The sequence below is a fragment of the Drosophila montana genome, unplaced genomic scaffold, assembly GCF_035044405.1.
Source record: "Drosophila montana isolate Dmon_TW-CO22-7 unplaced genomic scaffold, ASM3504440v1 contig_1624_1, whole genome shotgun sequence".
NCBI lineage: Eukaryota > Metazoa > Arthropoda > Insecta > Diptera > Drosophilidae > Drosophila > Drosophila montana.
Genome location: NW_026996559.1, coordinates 307,935 through 329,754, shown reverse-complemented (window position 1 = coordinate 329,754; position 21,820 = coordinate 307,935). Strand labels below are relative to the sequence as shown.

At 37.5% G+C, this 21,820-nt stretch overlaps 1 protein-coding gene across 2 annotated transcripts in view; it reads left to right on the top strand.

Moving 5' to 3' along the window:
* sdt (stardust) overlaps positions 1–21,820 on the top strand; it is a 96,618-nt gene that overhangs the window by 15,165 nt on the left and 59,633 nt on the right. For both annotated transcript variants that reach the window (XM_064699531.1, XM_064699536.1), the window contains exons 3-4: positions 5,494–5,676; positions 5,737–5,794. In XM_064699531.1, the coding sequence (XP_064555601.1) occupies positions 5,494–5,676; positions 5,737–5,794 (241 nt within the window). The remainder of the gene's footprint in view (positions 1–5,493; positions 5,677–5,736; positions 5,795–21,820) is intronic.

Below are 21,820 nucleotides of genomic sequence, written 5' to 3'. Positions count from 1 at the left end.
GTGTGTGTGCTCGCATAATTTAAAACAATATCCAGAGATTTGTTTTGCCATTTATATGTTAAATATGACAAGTCAAGTCGTTGTTGTTGTCGTTGTTGTTCGCTTTGTACTTGTTCTACTTGTTGTTGGCTGTTTGATTAGCAGCTGAGTTTCAGCAACATTTCGCTTGCTCGAACAACAGATGCTCTGCATATTTATGTCTCCAAAGTATTCAATTTAAGTGGTTGCCAACTTGAAAAGCAATTAAGTCCCAATGGATATGATGTGGCTTCTCTCGCTTGGGCGATGTATTCAAATTAATACACTTTTAAGTTTATTTTTAACTAGCGCACACAATGATAGCTGAAACTGTGCTTCTTTCATTAAAACCACTTTTTTCACGCAATAACGGACTCACTCTGTAAAATTGTCGGGATAAATTTCCTGTTCTTCCTCTGCTGATGATTAAAAGAAAATGTTCTCTTATTTCGTATTTTATTTGTATAAGAAGAAGCGCTACATTTAAAACATTTTTACGATTCTTTAATAAGCTTCATAATTTCATTTGCTTTGCCAAATTACTGCATTTGTATTTTTGTATAATTGTATCTGAATTTTAATTCTATTTTATGTTACATCACGAGTTTTATTCAAACATGTGTACATGTACTTTTAGGAAAATTTCTTAAACGTATTAACGTAGTAAAAGAATAGATTAAATTTGATTTCTGATTTGCAGCTCCATGTCAAATTAAGTGCCTTTGTATTTTTTTCCTCCTGGGCACACACACACGCAGAGCATGCCCATTAATTTTTAAGGCAAGGGAAATTTTGAATGTTGGCATTTGCTTTGCTCCTCTCTTGCTCTCCATCTCGTTTTTGCCTCATGGCGCTATGTCTATCCTATGTCTGTCTATGTGTCAATGTGTGAAATGAGCTTCAAGTGCAGCAAAAAAAAAAAACAACTGACAAGGACGCTCATATGAAAACAAACGCATAATTTAAGCGTAATTGCTGTCATTTTTCATTCAAGTGCGACAGTGGGTGGAGGGTGAGGTTAGCGGTTGGGGGTGCTGTTGTTGGAGTCCTGCTGGGACGACTGCGACTGCGACTGCGATTGCGATTGCGACTGGCAATTGCGGATGAGACTGCGACCGAGGCTGCTCCAGTTTTGTGTCCATGTCGCCAGCTCGTCCTCCACATGCCCCCGCATTACATATGTACATATTTACGCTCTCTCCCTCTGGCCCACCATGCTCCCTCTCTACACACTTGTGTGTGTGTGTGTGTGTGTGTGTGTGTGTGTGTGTGTGTGTGTGTGTGTGTGTGTGTGTGTGTGTGTGTGTGTGCTGAGTGCCCGCATCCGGCGCTGAAGCGCCAATAATTATGCCGCCGCTTTTTTTTTTGTCGCTGTTGTGCTGTTTTTTTTCCTGTCGTTGACTTTGGCGCCCCCTGGTGACCAGCCTTTGCAGCAATTGGCCGACTTTTGTTGCAGCTTCTACTGTTGTTGTTGTCGGTTATTGCGCCCTGCCTAATCACATTAAGCGCCGGCAAAAAGAGAAAAAATGCTAAAATAAAACTTTTTCGCGGAGACTATCAAATGTCAGGCTGTCATCATCGTATTTGTTGTTATTGTTCTTGTTTTGTGGTGCACCTGCACCTTTGGCGGCCATTGGTTTGTGGCATTGTCCTGCGTCCTGCGTCCAGAGTCCAGTGTCTCCTCTGCCTTTTGGTTGGCCGTTTGCCAACTCAACTCGACTCGAGTTCAGTTCGCTTGGGTTTTGCGTAGTTGAATGTTTCGTTTGTTTGTTGCTTTGGTGTGGCAGCAGTTGTTGTTGCTGTCGCATTCCGCAGCCTTGCAACAATCGCACTTTCACCACTTTCAATCGCCGCCCCGTTCTTTTGTGCATTGCGTGCGTTTGGCCGCACTTGCCGCAGAATTTGCTTTGAACGCGCCCTCTGCCCCCTGTCCTCTGACCTGTGCCAGATCATTTGCCATTTGACTTGCCCATATCTCTTTCGCCCTCTCCTCTCCACTCCGTGGTTTTCGCTACTGTTGCCCCAATATCAGGCTGTAATTTAACAGAATATTAAACACTTTAGAACCCTGCGATTGTGCGATTTGTAGATTCTGGACATTTTAAATGTATGTAAATGTATATATCGCTGAAGATGGAAGTCAAGAAACGGGCAGAATAAAATCTGAGTTTATTTTGATTTAAGTTGTTAAAAATATCATAAATATGTGTGTATTTTGTGGATGCATTGAAAGAAGTTCAAATTGAGTTACGACAGCTTAAGCTGGGTACAGGGTATCTCAAAGCGGGGCATGCTCATAAAAAGGCAGTAAGTTAATCCATCAGCCATGCATATACATATATGATGAAAATATCATTAGCAGGAATAACCCGGCTTTGCTCGAGAAAAAATGATTGCAATTAACGATTTTCAGCCCAACAATAAGTCAAGCGAGTCATTCAAACGGTTTCAATTTAAGTAAAGGATTTGTCCGATTAGCTCGAAACCTAGTTTCAAAGCTCTACGTAACATAAAACGCGAAAGTACGGATATCTTCGGCACGCAGAAGATCTATAATCCTTGAAGGCATTTGCCTTTCGGTTCCATGAAGATAGTGAAGCTCGTAGCGGAAAACAATCGGTCCTCTCTATAAAGATAGATAATATAATAGTGCGATCTTTATTAGACTTGCTCATATATGAGCGGCATATTTAATCTTGTAGATGCCGAGTTGGGTTAAGATATATTAGCGAAAAGCTGCGACATTTTTTTTCCTTTTAGTTCAAAGTCTTTTTCAAACATCTACGTTTGTGGTCAACTTCGGTGCTTATTGTCCGATCTTAATATAATCTTCGGGGCATAAATATGACACCCAATCGTGTGTAAATACCAAAGCGACGAGTCTAGCTTGAGATATGAGTTTTATTAAGTTTGAGGAGATTGGAAGCAGATATGCCTTCTGATATCCTACATCCTTAAAAAACACGATATGGTAACGCGAAGAGTTGTCGATGATTTGCAATGTACTCGATCTTTTCGTGCACTAAAAGGACCTTCGTTCAAGTTTTCAGGTTTCGTATAGTCTCTGAGGTCAACTCGTTCATATATACATCTTGTAAAGTATATAATGTCTATCTTGTAGTCTTGACTGGCTCTTGCTTGTAAGTTTTATAAAATTTACTTAGCTAGGGCTTTCGAGGATTTAATTATTTCCAGCAATGTAGGGCCTCCTGTTTAAGAGGTTATATTAAAAAATATAGATTTGCTTGACTTTCACTACCCTAGGTGATGCCCAAATGCATTTCAAATGCAATGCTGCTGAAACTGTAACATGGCAGTAGTTGTCGAACTGCGACTGTTGATCCATAAGTGGCGTTAATGTCACCTAAGAACTACGAATTGCTACCAAAATGTTTGCCCAAACTACAAACCCAAACTTGAGCTGGAGATGCACTGTTATTAACCATTATCAAATCGTTGTTGGGGCAGAGTCCGGGACAGAGAAAAAAGAAGTCGTCTAAAGTCTAAAGCAAAGTTAAAATGATCTCGAATTAAGTATATGAGATTCTTTAAGATCCATACTTTCATATATTGAATTACTGAAAATGGGAAAGTGAAAATTTTAAACTAAGAACAAGAAATCTGAATACAAGAAAAAATCTTGAAACAAATTAAACTCGAGAAATAAGTGAGATAAGTACGAAACGGTCACCCAAGAATTAAAAATATAATATTTAATATTTAATTAAAAAATAAATTGTTTTTTAAATATGTTCTGTTTTTTTTTTTTGTTATCAAATTTTGTGTTAGTTTTATATTCTCAAGTTAACTTTTGCATTCATATTTCAAAACGGATATTTAGAACCAAAACGCATAAAAATAAATCCTAAATGAAGATTTGTAAAATCTTTATATGCAATTTTTAACAGCTTAAATCAAAATATTCAAATTTGAAACTGCTCGTTCACTGATTTTTCACAATACATTATTGTATGTACACAAGTCGACAGCAAAGGGTATGAACACCCACATACAAACATACATATGTATGTATGCACAGACAACAATATATGTACATACATATGTATGTAAGCAAATGTGTGGCAGGTAGCGCTTGTTTACATAGACGCACACAGATATATATGTACATGTTTGGAATGCGCATGCTGGAATAATTCGAGATTTCGGTTGGGGCTGGCGCCAGCAACGGTAAATTCCTTCGTAGAGCCTACACGGAAAGCCAAAAAGTAGGAAAGTAAGAGAAGTAATTGTTCCTGCTTTAGAATCTTTTCCGCGAAAAGTTTAATTCGCTCGCCAACAATGAATTTTATCGCATCGTTGGGCAATATTCGTTTATTCGCAGTTTCGAGTTGAGAGCGTGAAAAAAAAAATACAAAATATTTAAAAAGAAAATATCAGCGAAAGTTTTATTTCAGAGCTTACAACTTTCAGGCAAAAGCGGACTTAGACGGAACAGTTTCTCGAGGAAAAGTTTCTTACTTTTGTTACTTTTGCCTATATCAATGTTTTACAAAAAGTTTTATTTTGCTTAGTTTAGAATCGAGGAGGAAATTTTGTCTATGGACTCGAGAGTCGACATCTGGCTAGACAGCCCATCTCAGAAATTGGTTTTCATTAGATACTATTAAACATATTAATATTAATATTAATATTAATAAAATTATATCAATTTTTTATATCGATAATTAAACACTATATCATCGTTTTTATTTAAAATATTATTCCTTTGTTCAAGATGAAGATACTTGAGTTACGCATTAAGTGCACTTTGTAATTTATTTTTAGGTATACACGCACTTAAATTGTGTTCAATAAAACTTGAATCAAGATCAGCTACAGAGTTTAAGGAACTTGGTTAGAGCTAAAGTTGTAATTAAATCAATAACAATCGGATTATTCCAAGTACGCACAAATCGCACTTTAAATAAAAAGGTTCTCCTTGATTTCAGTAAATTGAACGTTAGTGAGAAATTAAGTTGTGGGGGCTGGGGCACATAATACTTGATTATTTCGCTCTGTGTAGTCCCACGCGTTGCCACACAAGCATAATTTGTTGTAATTAACATAACGAGCCAGCCCAAGCAATAATGGGCCAAGTCACCCACTCGCATCCACACACGGACAAATTGAACGCCTACACCAGGAAAATGGAAGCAGAAATTGCGACTCCTGCTGCGGCTGGCGGGGGCTAAGGAGCTGTGGGTTGGTGGGTTTGGTTGGGTTGGTTTAGTCAATGTTGCCCGCATTTGTGTATAATTAATTTGGTTTTGGACAGCGCACCTTCCGCACCTGGTCCCCGCCGCATTTATGCAAATTACTTTATGAGACAACATTGAAAACTTGAGGACAATTTTCCAGACATACGATAACAAGCATAATAAAATTATGCTCTCAGAATAAGAGACATTCACAACTCTTTCTATCTATTTCTCTCTCTGTCACGCTCTCTCTCTCTCTCTCTGTCTCTCTTTGCAGCAACAAGTTGTCGAACTATCTGGTTATGTTATCATTCTCGTTGAGAATGCGGAGGGTAAAATTAAATTATACGGCTCACCGTCCGATCGCGATAATTTGGAAGTGGGCGATGAGATACTCGAGGTCAATGGACTCACCCTGGACAATATATCGCGCACCGAGGCCATACGCCACATACACGATGTAAGTAGCCAATCACTGGGATCTAAAAAGAAAACTCTTCAATTTCTCTATATTTTACAGTGCATTAAATCCTGTACAATTTGCTTGCGTGTACGAAAGAAAAATGATTCCAGATTGGGTAAGTTCCATTTAATATTCGTTTGAGTTTTTTTAAAAGTATTTTATTTAGCAATAAGTTATTCATACTGCATTTGATCCGAAATCTCACTCTATGATTAAAAACCCAAGATGCTCTTCTTTAATTTTTTGTATAAATATAAATATTTTTCACTGCGAGCCAATGATCAAACTGACATAATTGAACAAAATGGCGGGTTAGGTGCAACCTACTTTATTGTGTAGCATACTTCGCCTCAAGAACAAGAAGGCGGATATTTTGTTGATCAAATTTTTAAGTGCTGCATAAGAGAAGGCATTCTTGAATTCCCAAAATGAACTAGTCATGAATTCTGTTAAATAAACGCGGTAAATGTGAACAATTTAAATGTTGATAACATTTCGTTGACATTCTGTTAGCGCAATGGCTTTCAAAACGCGCAGTCAGCTGATTTCATTTACAAGCTTCAGTGGCTACTCAACTGTACTCTCCCCAGCCAGACGAACTTATTTCGTTCTCTCTTACTCCCTTTCTCTTTCTCTCCTTCTCTGTCGCTCTCTCCGGCTCATGCTCTCTTGCGCTTAGCGCTAGTTCGGGCAACGCGCGCAGCTTTTTGACGCTTTTGTTTTTGCAATCGTTTTGTGGTCAGCTTCAAACACTTTACGCTTACGCTCCGGCTGTCGCTGTCGCTCTCGCTGTCGCTCTCGCTGCTCGATGCTCTGTAGTGGGGCTAACTGCGGCTTTGGCGCTGCGCAGCGCCAACTAATCGCATCAGTTGTGTGGCAACAGTCGCCGTTTGTCGTACCGTTCACAGCGTTGCTCTTTTCGTTGTGCTGCACTTTGTTTCGTTTAGTTCGCGTCGTGCCGGCTTTCATGTTCGTCCCCCACCCATCGTCCCATATTATATTTAGTGTCTAAGTCTGTGCGCGCGCGTTGTGGTCTTAGGGCGTTTGTTTGGCTGCTGCGTCTGCGCCAGCGCCAGCGTTTCATTGCCATTTCGTTTCGTTCTAACGCGCATTTTGTTTTTTCTTTCCTTGTGCTGTTATGTGCTTGTGATTCTTCTTTCTTTTTTTTTGTTGGTGTAACAAATTTGATTTGTTTATACACACATTCAAACGTATATATGTATGTATCTACATGCAGTTGACGCCTACAACGACGCCGCTTAACTAAAGTAAGTGTAGACCAATGCTTGCCAAACTGCATAAGCTTGCTGTCCCCTGCCCGCACGCTTGCCTGTCAGCCGTCAGTCGGCCACAGCTGCCAGCTGAGCTAAACGCGATCCATGAATCAGCAGCAGAGACAGCGACTGCGACGGCGACGTCAACTTTGCGTTTTCGTACTCTTTTTGGTGCTTTTGTTTTTGTTTTGTGGGGCGAAGGGCAGGCGGCAACATTCATGCAATACACGCAGCGCTCAGATACATTTGTAAATAGAACAGCAACATTTTCATTTTCAGCTGTATTTTTTTTTCCTTTTTCTTTTTGCCGGCATTGTTGACATTTCTTCACTCGGAAACTCAAAAAGTTTTACCTGCAAAACGGCAATTGTGGCAGCGTCTGTGTGCGTGTGTGTGTTGATTCAGACTTTAGACATCGGTTATAAGCCGTTAACACAGCTGTCAATTTTTACGTTTTTATGCATCTATTTTTTTATTTTTATTATTCATGAACTGTGCGAGAGTGCAAAAGTCACAGCCAACAGTTAAAAAAGGAAAACTAAAGCATCGCCATGCATAAAGAAAACGGCAGCAACAAAAGTAACAGCAACAATAACAACTGCAAACTGGGCAGCAAATGTGGATGGAATGGAATGGAAAATGGGAAAATGGTGGGCAGTGGGCAGTGGGCGTCGAGTGCAGCCAAAGAGAGTCACCCGACTGGAAATTGTTGTTATTGTTGTTGTTGTTGCAGCTGCTGTACAAAAAATAGAAGATTTAATAAAAAAGTAATAATAACACTAAACGATAGCCGCATTTAATTAGTAAATAGTACTACAATTAAAATGAAAATATAGTAAGAAGAGCTGCTTACAGTTTGAGCTGCGCTGCAAGCGCTTTGATTGTAACGGCAACTCAAAAACTAACCTGAAAACGAAACGAGTTTTATTGTGTGGAGTGTGTTAACCAATAAAAAAATACAAAAATGCATAATTCATAAAATACCACAAACACATGAGTTTGGCTTATTTTTTTAAAACCATTTTGCTTTTCCGATTGCAATTGACAGAATGTTAGGGGGCGTTTCCCCCCAAAAAAAGGGGGCGTAAGTCCAAAAAGTAGAGGCAGTTCGAATTTTGATTTATTTAATAGAAACATAAATATGTTTGATATTCGATTTGAATGTACAACTGGCATGCAACAAAATGGAATTGGCACACGCATTGATGATACGTGAATCTAAGAAATAAATTTAAATTTGAGATAAATATATGGCCATTCAATACCTATAGTCTTTAAGTCATTATAACTAACGTTCGCAATATGCGATTCGTTTCCATTTAACTTAGCACTAGAAAGCCGCTGTACTCTGTAAACTATGTTTACCAACTAAAAATGCAGCTATTATTAGATTTTCTGTGAAATGCACCAGAGGGTTGTCAGCCCCTCCAGTATGAAAGCCGAGCTCGGACCGAGTCGGACCAGCACAAATATGTTTTTCCAATACAGCTGTCCTGGCGTACAGGTCTCGAGATTCCACGAACTCGACTGTTTTCCTTAATTGATTGAAACTTAACGCATAACCCCTTTCCCCCGAGTGGAAGCTGGAGGGTGTCTATTATACAATATTTATAGCCACATACATATGTATGTATGTATATAATCTACGCCTTGGCAAGACATGCCAATAATTATGGAAGGGGGCATTGGCTCGCTGTTCTAGTTTTTGTTTTTGTTCTTAATGGCTTAAAAAAGACTTTAAAGCTTCCATATAATTTTACTAGTTGGCCATACTCAGCCTTGTTGAGTTATTTAGAATTCCACGCATTTTCCGCTCGGAGAAACATTTTAAGGCATATATGTATCTAATATATATCTGGTGTGTTCAGCCCTACGAATAAGATAACCAACTAATCTTTTTTTTAACATCTAAGATCTTTAAGAATATACCTAATATTGATGCATAGAAAATACATGCCACAATTTCCACACGTTTTACATCTTGTGTCGTACGTTTAAGATGAAATCTAACTTCCTCTTAAGCCATTTACTTAGACAAACAAAAACAGTCCATACAGTATATGTATGAATATAAAGAGTAAATGAGGCTTAACAAGTCTATAACTTATTTTTAGGTGCACTTTTCTTGCTTTTCCTTCTACGCGTTCGTTTAGAGGCTTCGCCACGAACGTTTCTAATGTTTCTCTTGCTTTCTTTGTTACCTTCTTGAAAACATAATGCCACATCGACATTGACACATTATGTTCATGTTATTTTTATCTCCATATCCGTCTGTATATATGTATGCATGTGTTTTGTGTGTGTGTATATGCCATATATTGATACATTCTCCTCAGTCCCCTTTGATTTTCTCTTTTTTGGGTCACAGAATCCAGCAAAATGGGCGCCAGAATTTCCAGTTTTCTTCTTTAAGCCGAAAAAGAAGTTACTTATTACTTACTTGTTTGCTAACACACACACGCACACACACACACACACACACACACTCACACAGACAGACAAACACACACAGACACAAACGCTAACATTCCAAAGTCATGAATTTGTTGTATAAAACGAAATCAATACAAAGACGAAGACGATGAGAGCACAAGGGAAGAGCAGAGCGCGAGGAAAAGAGAGACTGACAGAGAGAGAGAGAGAGAGAGCAGCACTTCTTGTCTATTGCCCACGGTCCGTTCAGGTGTGAGCGTAGGCGTGTGAGGGGGGGTAGGCGGTGCTGGACGGGGCTTGCTGCTAGCTGGGTCAGCATCCAAAATCCGGTAAGGCAAGTTTCTTGGCGTCTCTGCTCGCTGCTGGCAGCGAGTCAATTGTGTGAGTTGCTTTACGAAATTTACACGCGCTCGCTGATGTCGGATACAATTGAGCGCTTACACACACACACATGCGAGCACACACACACGGGTGGTGTAGCGATGTGTAAAAGTCATTGCCTCAGTTGGCCATAAAATTGCATGGCACACACCAACAGATACGCTGCAGAGGGGCGAGCAGAGGGAGCAGGGGGAGCAGGGCTGCGGGCGAAGAAGCTTAGAAGCTAACTAAGACACAAGCTTGACCTCAACGTCCGGGCACAAAGCCGCAGCAGCTGCAGCGGCAGCAGCAACTGCAGTAGCTGATAAGCTTTGAATGCGAATGCGTGCAACAAAATGTTGGAACTTATAAAAACCAGCGCAATTTCCACAAAGAAACTAGATCAAAATGACAAATGCTTGACGTTTGACAAATGAAAATCGGACTGGCGTGCGGCTTTATCACAAATTGACTTTGCAGAAAAATTATCGATTCCTATATAGAAATAATAGAAACAAAGATTGAGCAGAGGGATTTTTTTAGCACATTTGGTAAGTCGATTAATCCAGCGAAACTGACGTTTCAGCTCAATGCAAAAACGCGCGCCTTTGTAAACATGGCTGTAAATACTTTGCCCTTATAAAAAACACATTTTAAACAACGAGCTCATATTTACTAGCTAGCATTGTCCGTCGTGAATTTTTCGGCCCACTGTTTGGTTAGGCAGATAAAATGTTCACTACTTACCTTTGCAATTCTTATACACTGTACCCATAGAAACAAGGGTATATTGGTTTTGTGCATACGCATGTAACAGGCAGAAAGAAAAATTCCCGCCTCATGGAGTATACATATATATTCTTTCTCAGCATCAATAGTCGATTCGATCTTCTCATGTTGGGTAGAGTCACCAAAGTTGACATACATATACGTATAGCATATACCAATCAAGAATAGTTCATTTTTTGGATGCCCTATTGGATTCCAATTGGAATCATACAACCATTTGTAGTCTCTTGTCTTTTTTGCGCATATACGAATAATCTATGGCACATTTGATCTACCCCAGAACAATAAAAGATGGGTTGAGAAACACGGAAGTTATTTAAGAAAACGTATTGGCAAGCCACGTGGCAGCTAGAGCACGCTTACGTGTTTCATGCCTCAAAGCCATATTGAAACACAAGAAATGGGCCCATTTTCGTTGTTTTATGTATTACATATATGGAAGATATTACCCGGCGTTGTTTGGGGTCAAACGTTGTTTGGTTTTTTGTTTCGAAAATACCCAAAAAACACGGTTTTTTCCATTTTCTATAAACTGATGTCTTACCCGGGTTTTTCATACTAGACAGTCCTAACACATTCAATGGACCCTTTGTGCCTGTTGCGGGTCAATCAACAAACTAAATAAAAGCTGGATAGGAAACTCATTACTGCTCTCGCTAATCATAATAATTTTTCAGCAAATAAATTGTCGCTTCTCAATTGCACTAAAAAAAAAAAAAAAACGAGAAAGACGGGCTATCTTCGGCACGCCGAAGATTTAATACCCTTGCAGACCTTATCTTTTCATAATGCTCATATGATATAGTGGACCGATGTTGTTAGGATTTTGCATATTTATGAGGAGCATAGTAAAACTAATAAATGCCGAGTTTGGTCAAGATATCTTGATAAACAAAAATATTTTTCATACAAGAACCTACTTTTCGACCGATCGTTCCTATGGCAGCTATATGATATAGTGGTCCGATCCAGCTAGTTTTGACATATGTACTGCGTGCAAAAGAAAGAGGCACCTCTGCAAAGTTTCATAAAGATAGCTGTAAAACAGAGAAACTAGTTCGGATAGAAACAGACAGACGGACAGCCGGACAGACGGACATGGCTATATCGACTCGGCTGTTGATACTGAACATGAATATATATACTTTTTGGGGTCGGAGATGTCTCCTTCTATGCGTTACACATTTCACGACAAACTTATAATACCTTTTGCAAGGGTATACAAATTATTCCTGTTTGTATTAAAAGAAACACATATTTTCTTATTTATTGCGAGAAGAAATTAATTAAGTATGTACATAAAAATTATAAATTGTTGCTGGAGTTGAACCGGCAACTTCTCGATTGTTAGTTGGATACTCAGGCACCTAAGCTAAACAGGCTAAAAGCATCTCGTTTGCAAAACACAACTGTAAAGCTGTCTTGGCGTGTTCTTCCCCGTCTTAGTGCACACTTTAGACGCAAACGGAAGACTTAGTAACATTTCAACTTTGTAGCTCTTTCAGTCACCGTAATCTCATTCAGTCTCTCAATCAGGCCAAACTCTTTTATATATCAGTAATCATTTAATAACTACACAGCTAAAACACTCTGATCTGATATTAATCGAACTGGATATAGAAATGGAGGTTTAAAGCATTGGAAGGTATTGGGCCACATTTCTGTCAAGGTTAAAGATATTCAAGGCCAAATGTGATTAGAATTAAACTGAATAATCTGAGCACGTTAACAATAGAACACGAGGAAACATCTATTGAAGCTTATTAAGCTATTAAGAAGAGATTGAAATGTTGTTAAAGCATTATATTTTTCACTATCTACTCTCACTATCTTTTGCTTTCCCCAACGTTGACTTTTCAACATCAATGTAAACGCATTTCAGCTAAAATAATACTCTTAGTCTGCTCGTATTTTTAATTTAACTGTCCATGAAAATAAAAAAACAACAACAGACTTTCCCTTTAACGGACTTTTATTATTTTAAACAGTTTTCATTCTTGGAGTGACACCGCAATCTCCGTACTCTCTGGGTTACTACCCCTGCCGGCCACGCCTCTGGCTATGTTTGCCCACATTGCTCAAAACAGTGTTTGATTCCACGTATTAGCGCCTCGCACGAATCACGCGTTCAAATGCATTTCATGTGAATATTGCATCATCTATTCACGTTTCGACTCGACTTCCATTTCGATTTGCTTTCTGCTTATAATTTTTATAGCTTTATATATGCGATTTTCTCTGGAAAGGCTGATCTATTGTGTCATACGGCCAAATGTGGCTTAACGTACATATTGTCAACTTCATGTTGACGTTCATAAGTTAAGCTGAATTAATATCACTGTAACTTTGATGATATTATCTTACAAAATAGTCACAATTGCGTAAACTGATTCCGAAACTCTACCAAATCCAATATTCTTAAGGGAGTCGTCTGATATTGTTAAAGTTTTGCCAATATGCTCAAATCTTAACAAACTCGTAATTGAATTTTGATTCCACCTCATGTTAGAGTGGAAAATGGTCGGAAATACTGGAAATAACATGTTGGTTTTATATATTCAAAACCCTTCAAAGTTTAGAGTGGATTTTTGCAACGTATTTATTGATATTTTGTGTGCGTCTCGGAAAGTGTTCTAGAATGCGTTTCATTTAAATGGGGATTTACATGTGCACATGGCAGGACATCCGATTCTTATGAGTTATTCCAAAATGCCTGACTATTGTAATATCAGGGACAATGTCAGCGGAGGATTCCAACAAGAATTCTCACGATTTCATTAAAGCGCCCTAGCAACATTCCAGATCAGTTCAAGTATTCATTTGAATGAGACCATTTTAGAAGATGGACGCGGTATCGATGAAGGGCGCAATAGCCGTTAAGGATTAAATGTTTCTAAGACAAGAGGGTTATGTATAGAGTCCCAGGTATTTGTGACAAGTCATAACAGAAATAATAGTACCACCCACAACAACACCGGGACTTGCTCTTCTTTTTCTTGTAAAGTTGTTTACTTGGGATGATTTAACTGGTGAAAGTTATGAATCCCACTCTCATAGCTATATAAGAATCATATAAGAAAGGTGTCTTCATATGATTGTGTTAGACGTGTGTCTTCCAGGCGACTTGATCTACACAGAGCGATTATCACCTGTGTATGTAGATAGAAGTGAGGGGCTTATAATTGGAACAGGTAGGACTTTTGATCCAAGCCTTTATGGATCTGTTTAGGTTCGGTCAGTCAAGTAAGCTTATCAGGTAAATTGTACTATAAGGGTAATTGGTGTGGAGATGATATATTCCACACTTGTAGGGGGAATTTTACAAAGCTCTGTGTTAGTAACTACTGCTTCTTAGCACTTACGATTTGATTTGATGTGTTACTCAGATAGAGAAAGCTGTGACAAACTCTCTCGTATTTAAAGAAGACTGGATATTATGGACCTACTCTAGACTGAAAGAAGCTCTTACGAACAATTTATTTTGTCATTGATATTAGCCTATTATATAGTGTGATCGGATAGCAAAAACAAAGAATTTCCTTAAGAAACTGTTATCTAGAGCGAACTTGAAACAGTTGCAGGAAAAGTGGGGTGCATTTTTAAATATGTTTATGCATACATACATACCTGTATGTATTCCTTAGTTATGAATTTTCTTCTAGTTGGGCATTCTCTTGAAGTTTGATAATAAAAAGGTTCTTGTTTGTGCTCGTTTCTTTTGGGCTAAATAGCTCCGTTATCTATTCGAATTTTTTGGATTCAGTCGGACCCCTCTCCTCCCCTTCCCTCCCCTCTCCAACCCACATTAAGCAACCCGAGCACAATGCTGTTTCTTTTGGTGCTTCCGCAACTGCTTCGGCTTGATGTTGCTATGTTTTTGTATTTCATTTAATTTTTTTTTGTTCTTTGTTTTGCTTTATGTTTCTGCTGCCACAGTTGTTGCTGATGTTATTGTTGTTGCCGTTCTACCTGCACGCTTTGCTGCCAGAGCTGCCTTTTTCGAACAAGAGTTGGGCCGGTGCAGTTGCCGTTGCATTCTCGGCTCTCTCGCGTTTTTTCTTTGCTCACTCTCTATATGGCTGTGTTTCTCTCTCCCGTTTTGGCTAAATACCGTTCCCTGCACGCAAAGCGCCATTTGTAACACCCTGTATATAAAAGAAGCCCTTGAAGGGCATCAAACAGCTTTGCTTTATATGCATTTTCTTGCAATTAAAATAGATTTGAGGATATTAGAACACACCGTTAACTAGCAATATTTTAAGAGAATGCATCTAGAAATATGACTAAAGTTGGAAAGAAGTAAATAAATTCCATATAACATCTATTGTTTATATTGAAAATTAAATCAATGCGCCAACATTATTCATTTGATTGTATTTCCCTTGATGAGAAATAGACGTGTATTAATCGCTGGATATAAAAGACATAGAAAGGTCAGACTGGGAATACTGCAATAGTTCGGCACTCAAATAAAATAAGATTTTAAGCTCATTCATTAAATATATTATCTCTGAGGCAATCGGCACGAGATGTACAGAGTATATCTAGTGGGAAAATGATAACATTTGTTGATTATAATCGATTAATAATGATCGAATATTTTGTATAGTGCCTTTTACACCTTTGGGTGTAACTCGCTGTCGAGTTTTTTTTGCCTTAAGTTACTAACTGTTATTGTAGCTGTTTCTAATTTTACACTGAACCCATTGAAAATGTGTAATAAGGAGTATTATAGTTTTGTGCAAATGTATGTAACAGGCAGAAGAACGCTTCTCCGACTCCATAGAGTAAGAACTTTCCTGATCAGCATCAACAGCCGCGTCGATCTAGTCCGTTCGTCTGTCTATATACTTAAGTCTTGCAATTTAAGCAAAAGTTCTCCTTGTGCACAAGAAGATCAAGCTTTAATTTACACACAATTGGATGCCATATTTATGCCTTGGAAGTTTCATAAAGATCGGACAATAAGCACCGATGAATATCACGATAGATAGTGAGTGATAATAAGAGAAGAAGCAGCGCAGCCGCAGCGGCGCATGTGTGTTTTTTTTTTGTATATGTATAGTAGGAAACTAGAATGTTTGTAATGTCAGCTCGGCGCTGTGTTGAGGGTATCTCCTAGTCAGGCATTCCCGACTAGAGTTCTCTTGTTTTTTGTTCACATTTAATTCTCTACTCTCTTCATTCCAATAATTTGACTTTATGGCTATTATTATATTTTGGTTGGTCTTTTTTTGTTTTTTTTTGTTTTTTTTTGTTTTTGTTATTTTTAATTTTACCGCTACAAATCCGCCGCTCTTATAATTGGATATGGGCAGATCATTTTTAAAGCCAATTTATTGGCTTTACGGTGCTCGTGGTTGTTGTTGTTGTTGTAGTTGTTGCAGCCACTTGTTGCCAGCCTAGCACAAGTGGAGACGTGTCCAGAGCCAGATTCTGGAAAACGGAATAAAATGAGCGGGAACCTGAAGCTGATATTGAAATTGGAACAGGCATGGTGCGTGGGCAGAGGCCATGGAGAAGGGAAGGGGAAGCGAGGTGTCAAGACGCGATTGCAGTTGAAAGACATCATAGTAATAACTAAAGAGCAGTAAAGCAAACCAAGTGAGGGGCAATCAAGCTAGCAAATAAATAAACAAACGTGAGACAATGCACACCTGAGCAATAACAGCAGCTATACCAGCAATGAGAACAACGACGACAATGACAAGTATAAAAAAAGAGAATGAAGATGAAAAGAATACGAGAACGTGCGGTGGGGCGGGCGGAAAGGGGGAGGCGGGAAAGGGGAAAGGGGAAGCAAACTGAAAATGAGAATGCCAACAACGCTGACAATCATCAGGGTCGTCATCATCAACTCGAAATGAATTCAATTTAAAGTTGAAAGTGCTTAAAAGGTAAACACACACACAGTGACACACCGACACACACACACACACACACACACAGAAAGACTGACAACACTCTGCCCTTTTCCGCTCTACCGCCCTCCTTGCCCATATCTATGTCACTCGCTCTCATTCTGTCATTCCCTCTGGCTGCTCTGGCTGCTGTGGCTTCTCTGGCTGCTCTGCTGCCATATTGAAGGCATTTAAAACTGCGACCGTCCATCAGCTAACAGCTGCCATGTTATCCATTTCCCTCATTCCCCCCATTACCTGTACCCCGCTCCCTATTGTCATGCCCCAGACCGAATGGCAATGCTAACAATTAAACAATTTCTTGTTTACGTTGTGCTGCTGCCTGATAAGCGACTGATATGAGACACTCGCCGCGGCAGTCTGGCCAGCGTATGAGTAATATATGTGTGCACACGTTTGAGTGTGTGTTTGGGCAACTGCCCTATATGTTGCGATAGGGCGGGTTGGCTGGCAGAGGGAAGTCATCCAATCAAATCTGTTAACACACATTGCTATTGATATGGCTTAAAGTTAAGGAGCTGGGGCAGCAATGGGGAAGTCAACATGTTTTTTGCCCAAAGGTCTGTCAATTAGTCAAGTTGAATAAACAAAACAACAACGCAAATGATTGCCGCTAGGATGCGCTTTTGACAAATGAATAAATTAAGGCCAACACGAAAGTAGGTTAGAGAAATCCCCGAGGCAGAAAAATGAACATCTATAGCAATTATAATATTCATAACAATGACAATAATAATAATCTTAATAATCATTATCAATTATATTGAGATTCATAATCATAATCAAATAATAACAATAATAAGAGTAATAATATGAATTGTTGTAATGACAATAAACATAAAAACAATCATATTAATTATAATGTTAATTATACTAATAATAATAATAATAATAATAATAATAATAATAATAATAATAATAATAATAATAATAATAATAGTAATAATAAAAATAAAAATAATAATATTAAGTATTAATAATCATAATCCATAATAATAACAATAATCATAATCTAATAATAATAAAGACAATAATAATTATCTTAATTAGCACAATCAATGATTATGATTCTCAAAATCATTATCAAATAATAATAATAATTATCATTATGACAATAGACATAATAATAATCTTAATCATGATAATAATAAAAATAAGAACAATAATCATAATCACAATCTAATAATAATGGCAATAATAATAGTAATAATAACAAAAATCAAAATTAATAATATTAAGTATCACAATAATAATAAAAATAATAATTATATTAATAATAATAATCATAAACGGAATCATAATCTTATAAATATTTTATCGATTATCTAATAAAAATATTGACAATAATAATAATATTCATAATCCTGATAATCATAATCAATAAAAAAATATTTATAATATGGAAAGGTCGCCAAAAACAGCATTAAATAATTAATAATATTAATAATCTAATAACAATAATACTAATAATAACAATAATAATAAATATAAATTTGTAAGGATTATAATTAATATCTTATTTATAATAAACACTGTTAACGAAGAGAACAAAGCTCGATTATTCTTTTAATATAGTTATTTTATGGTAATATGAATAATGCCATATGCTGAGGGCTCAAAATAATATATTCCACACCTTTCTAAGCAAATACTGATTGAAAGTACACATCCTTGTGCTCTAAGGTCGTTTAACACGATCTCATAATAACCTTAATTAATTAGTGTAATATAAAGGATATTAGAGTTTAGTCAAGAACTATGCCACAGGGACAATCCGTCGAAATTTAAGTAGTGTTATGAAATACTTTTTGCTCTACATGAAGAATCGGTCGAATAACTAGGTTTTGTATTTAAAAACTTTTCTTTTCTTTAAGGTTTTTAGTTCACACTCTGCAACTGCGAACATGATTACAAGCTGCCAATTTTTCTCGTTGCTTTGGTGCTGTTCCTAATAGAGATGGGGTTTGGTCCAAGCTATAAAACTCTTTTTCGTGCGTGCTTCGTGCGGGTTTGTGCTGGTTCGTGCAAGCCTTACCACCACGAATAGCACGATCTCTAAAGTCGGACTTCAATAATATCAATGTTGTCAGACATAACTTTCGACTCAAACCCAGTCAAAATATATGTAATAAAAGCAGCTTAAGACAGATCCCGACATTCCCATTATATACATAATTTTGGAAACAAACTTCTACATTTTCGACCGTGTTGAGTTGGGCCGTGCATCTTTATGCGTGCTTAATAAAGTTAGTTTCGTGTTCATGTTGGGCCGCGGCGTAAGAACTCACCTCTAGTTCGTACCCACTCCCTCCCTGAGGCTCAGTTTATCAATCTGGGTTCCTACATTCATGAACCTAGGTTCTGGTTCAAGCCTTGGTTTCACAATTTTTTTCCATACTTTAGTGACAATCATAACAATCATATTTGCTATTTAAATTTGCCTGTTCTACTTTGGTTTCGTTTGGTTCGGGTTCCAGTTGACTTTTAAGCAGTTCGTTTGGTTAAAAATTCAGCTCATAAGTAGTAATAAATAAATGGGAATTCCAAATATCTGCCAAACCATATCAAATACTATACCTAGAGGAACAATCGGTCGGAAATAAATTACCTTGACATATATCGAGGGCATTTGATTTTTCATTTTGCCTGCTTTCAGTTCCTGACAGTCTCAGTCGCTGCTTGACTAAGCAATGTGGCTGTAAAAATAGGACTGTATTTATATTCATTTTATTTATTTTTTTGTCTTCATTAAGATTGACATCATGCTTAAATGTCAATTAATTAACCCATTAGACACTTAAATTATTTATAGATTTAAACTCACAATCTTTTGACACTTTGCCGCCAATTTTATCAACTCTGCTTTTTATCGACTACGATTTTGCGATTTAAGATCAAAATTATGGTAAATGCGGGGTAGATAAAAAAAGGTTCATTGATTCTGTTCTTGACTTTTAATGTGAAACAAAATGAACAACCTTTTTCTTTTGGCTGCTGACGGTCAAATGTAACATTTGAATAGGAATTTTGCGAGTTAGCTATTAAAATTCTTAAAAGAATTGAAAGCAGATTAATGAAAGCAACATTATCACAAGTAAAACATGTTTAGGCTTTAGGATTTCAATTATCGATATACATATCATTTCAATTCCCATTTGTTACCTTCGATAGTCGATTGTTGGCAATGCGATGCTATCGAACGTTTTAAGCCTCTTGAAGATTTTAAGTATGTGCTTCAAAATATAAATCATCTGTGTATCAATTTAAATAATTCAAATGGCACTTAAAGTAGTAATTAAAAAAAAACGATAAATCGATGCTTTAAACCTGTATTAACGATTTAAATCGATGTTTCGATAATGGTAAACTACAATTGTGGAAGGGTGTTTAATATTCGACGTATTGCTTTTAGCAATTAGCAAATTTAAAGCATTAATCGATGTATCGATGTTGAAGATTCCGATTAATTGAGTCATCGATTGTTTTCATATCGTTTTTTTCATCCGATGTTAATAAATGGATGTTTAATTCGGACTTACGTCACCTAATTGAAGTAAGGTGTAAACTTTAAGAAATAAAATGAGTAAAATGTAAATATGCAGTTATGTAAATAACTAATCTAAGCCAACGTAGCCAATATTTTCAAGTTTTGGTTTTTACGTGAGGAAAATTTAAACTCTGAAATAAGTTCGATCAAGCTGTCATCCTAATACACAGTTTATGCCGATGTAGATTTCGGGCATGCTGTATGTATGTACATATGTATGTGCATACCTTAAAGGGACAGCTAAGTTTCCTACCCCTTTTCATTAGTACATATATCGCATAGGGCCAAATCATAAAGAGAGAGAGCGAGAGAGAGAGAGAGAGAGATAGATAGAGAGAGAGAGAGAGAGAGAGAGAGAGAGAGAGAGGGAAGCCCAGATTTATATGTTTGCCATTTCTTATCTACGCGTTCACAGTAAAAACAAATAAATCTGTCAAAAAATGAGAGAGACAAAAAAAAAAACACGAGCATTTAATGTGGATTACGTGAGACATAAAACGAAACTAATTTTTCGACTTTCTTATGATAAACGAAAGTCAATGCATAACATTCAAAATTTCCATGTTACTTTCCATTTTGGCCGCACATAAAATTCACAAATATTTTGTGCACAGCTCAAAGAGACTTAAAATCCATATTTCCATTTTAATTAACTGTTAACAAAAAGGAATCGCGAACAGTTAGGAACAGAAATGCAGGAGTGATTAAACTGTAGTGCAACTGTTCCCAGTCGAGTGCAGGTGCCCAGAAACAGACGGCAGCAAAAGTTCATGGCCCATCTGTGGTCATGGACAGGGCCCAGCGCCCAGCGCCCAGCGCCCACCTCACCCCGCCCCGCCCCACACTACCAGATTCAAGCCAGCAGCTAGCGGCAGCCTCGGAAATGCGATACATCATTTTGCGGTTACATAACCCGCGCACATGCTACGTAGATAAAATATAGAAGAAGAAACAAAAAAAAGAAAAAAAAAAGAGAAAAAACAAAGCGAAATAAGAAGAAAAAAATTGGAAGAGCCGCAGATAAAGCAAAGTACGAGTATAAAAACGAAATCTTGTGCACCAAACGAGTTTCACAAATAGCAACAAAAGCGATGCTGAAAAATGGCTAACAAACAACAACAACAACAGCAGCAGCAGCAGCAGAAACAACAACAACACAAGAAACAGAACAGCAACGGCTATAAAGCTGAGAAAAGAATGTTAAAATAATGATACTCACATACATACACAGCTACTTATAGTATAAACATATGCATGTACACATTATGTAATAAAGTATATTATAGTATACGCAAGCATATACTACTTAGTTGCGGGCTGGCAAGAGAGTCGTTTAAAGGTTAAGAGTGAGATAGTTAACTTACATCAAAGCCAAAAACAGCTGGCTTGGTAAAGCGAAGACTAAATGCTCTATCAGAGAAACTATATATTTATTCGATGTTTTTATTTTGCGAACTGCTTCCATCTTTACTGATCCACAAAAGAAGCTCACAAGACTTAACTAAAACGAACTCTTTTTACACATGCACACACACACGTATTTTTTACCGATCGCCATAAACAAGAAGCTCTTTTACTAGTCGGCAGCGCCCGACTAGGAGATACCCTGAACCCCGCGCCGATCTACCTTCACCAATATTCTAGCTTCCATCTATATATGTATGTAGATAAATACACAGAAACACGGTATTTATTGTCCGATCTTAATGAAATTTTTAGGACATAATATCAAAGAGCAGAGCTTTCCGTTTTTATTGAATTTTATAGTATAGTTAATTCAATTTTATAGTATAGTTTTTGAGTTATGCTTAAAATCG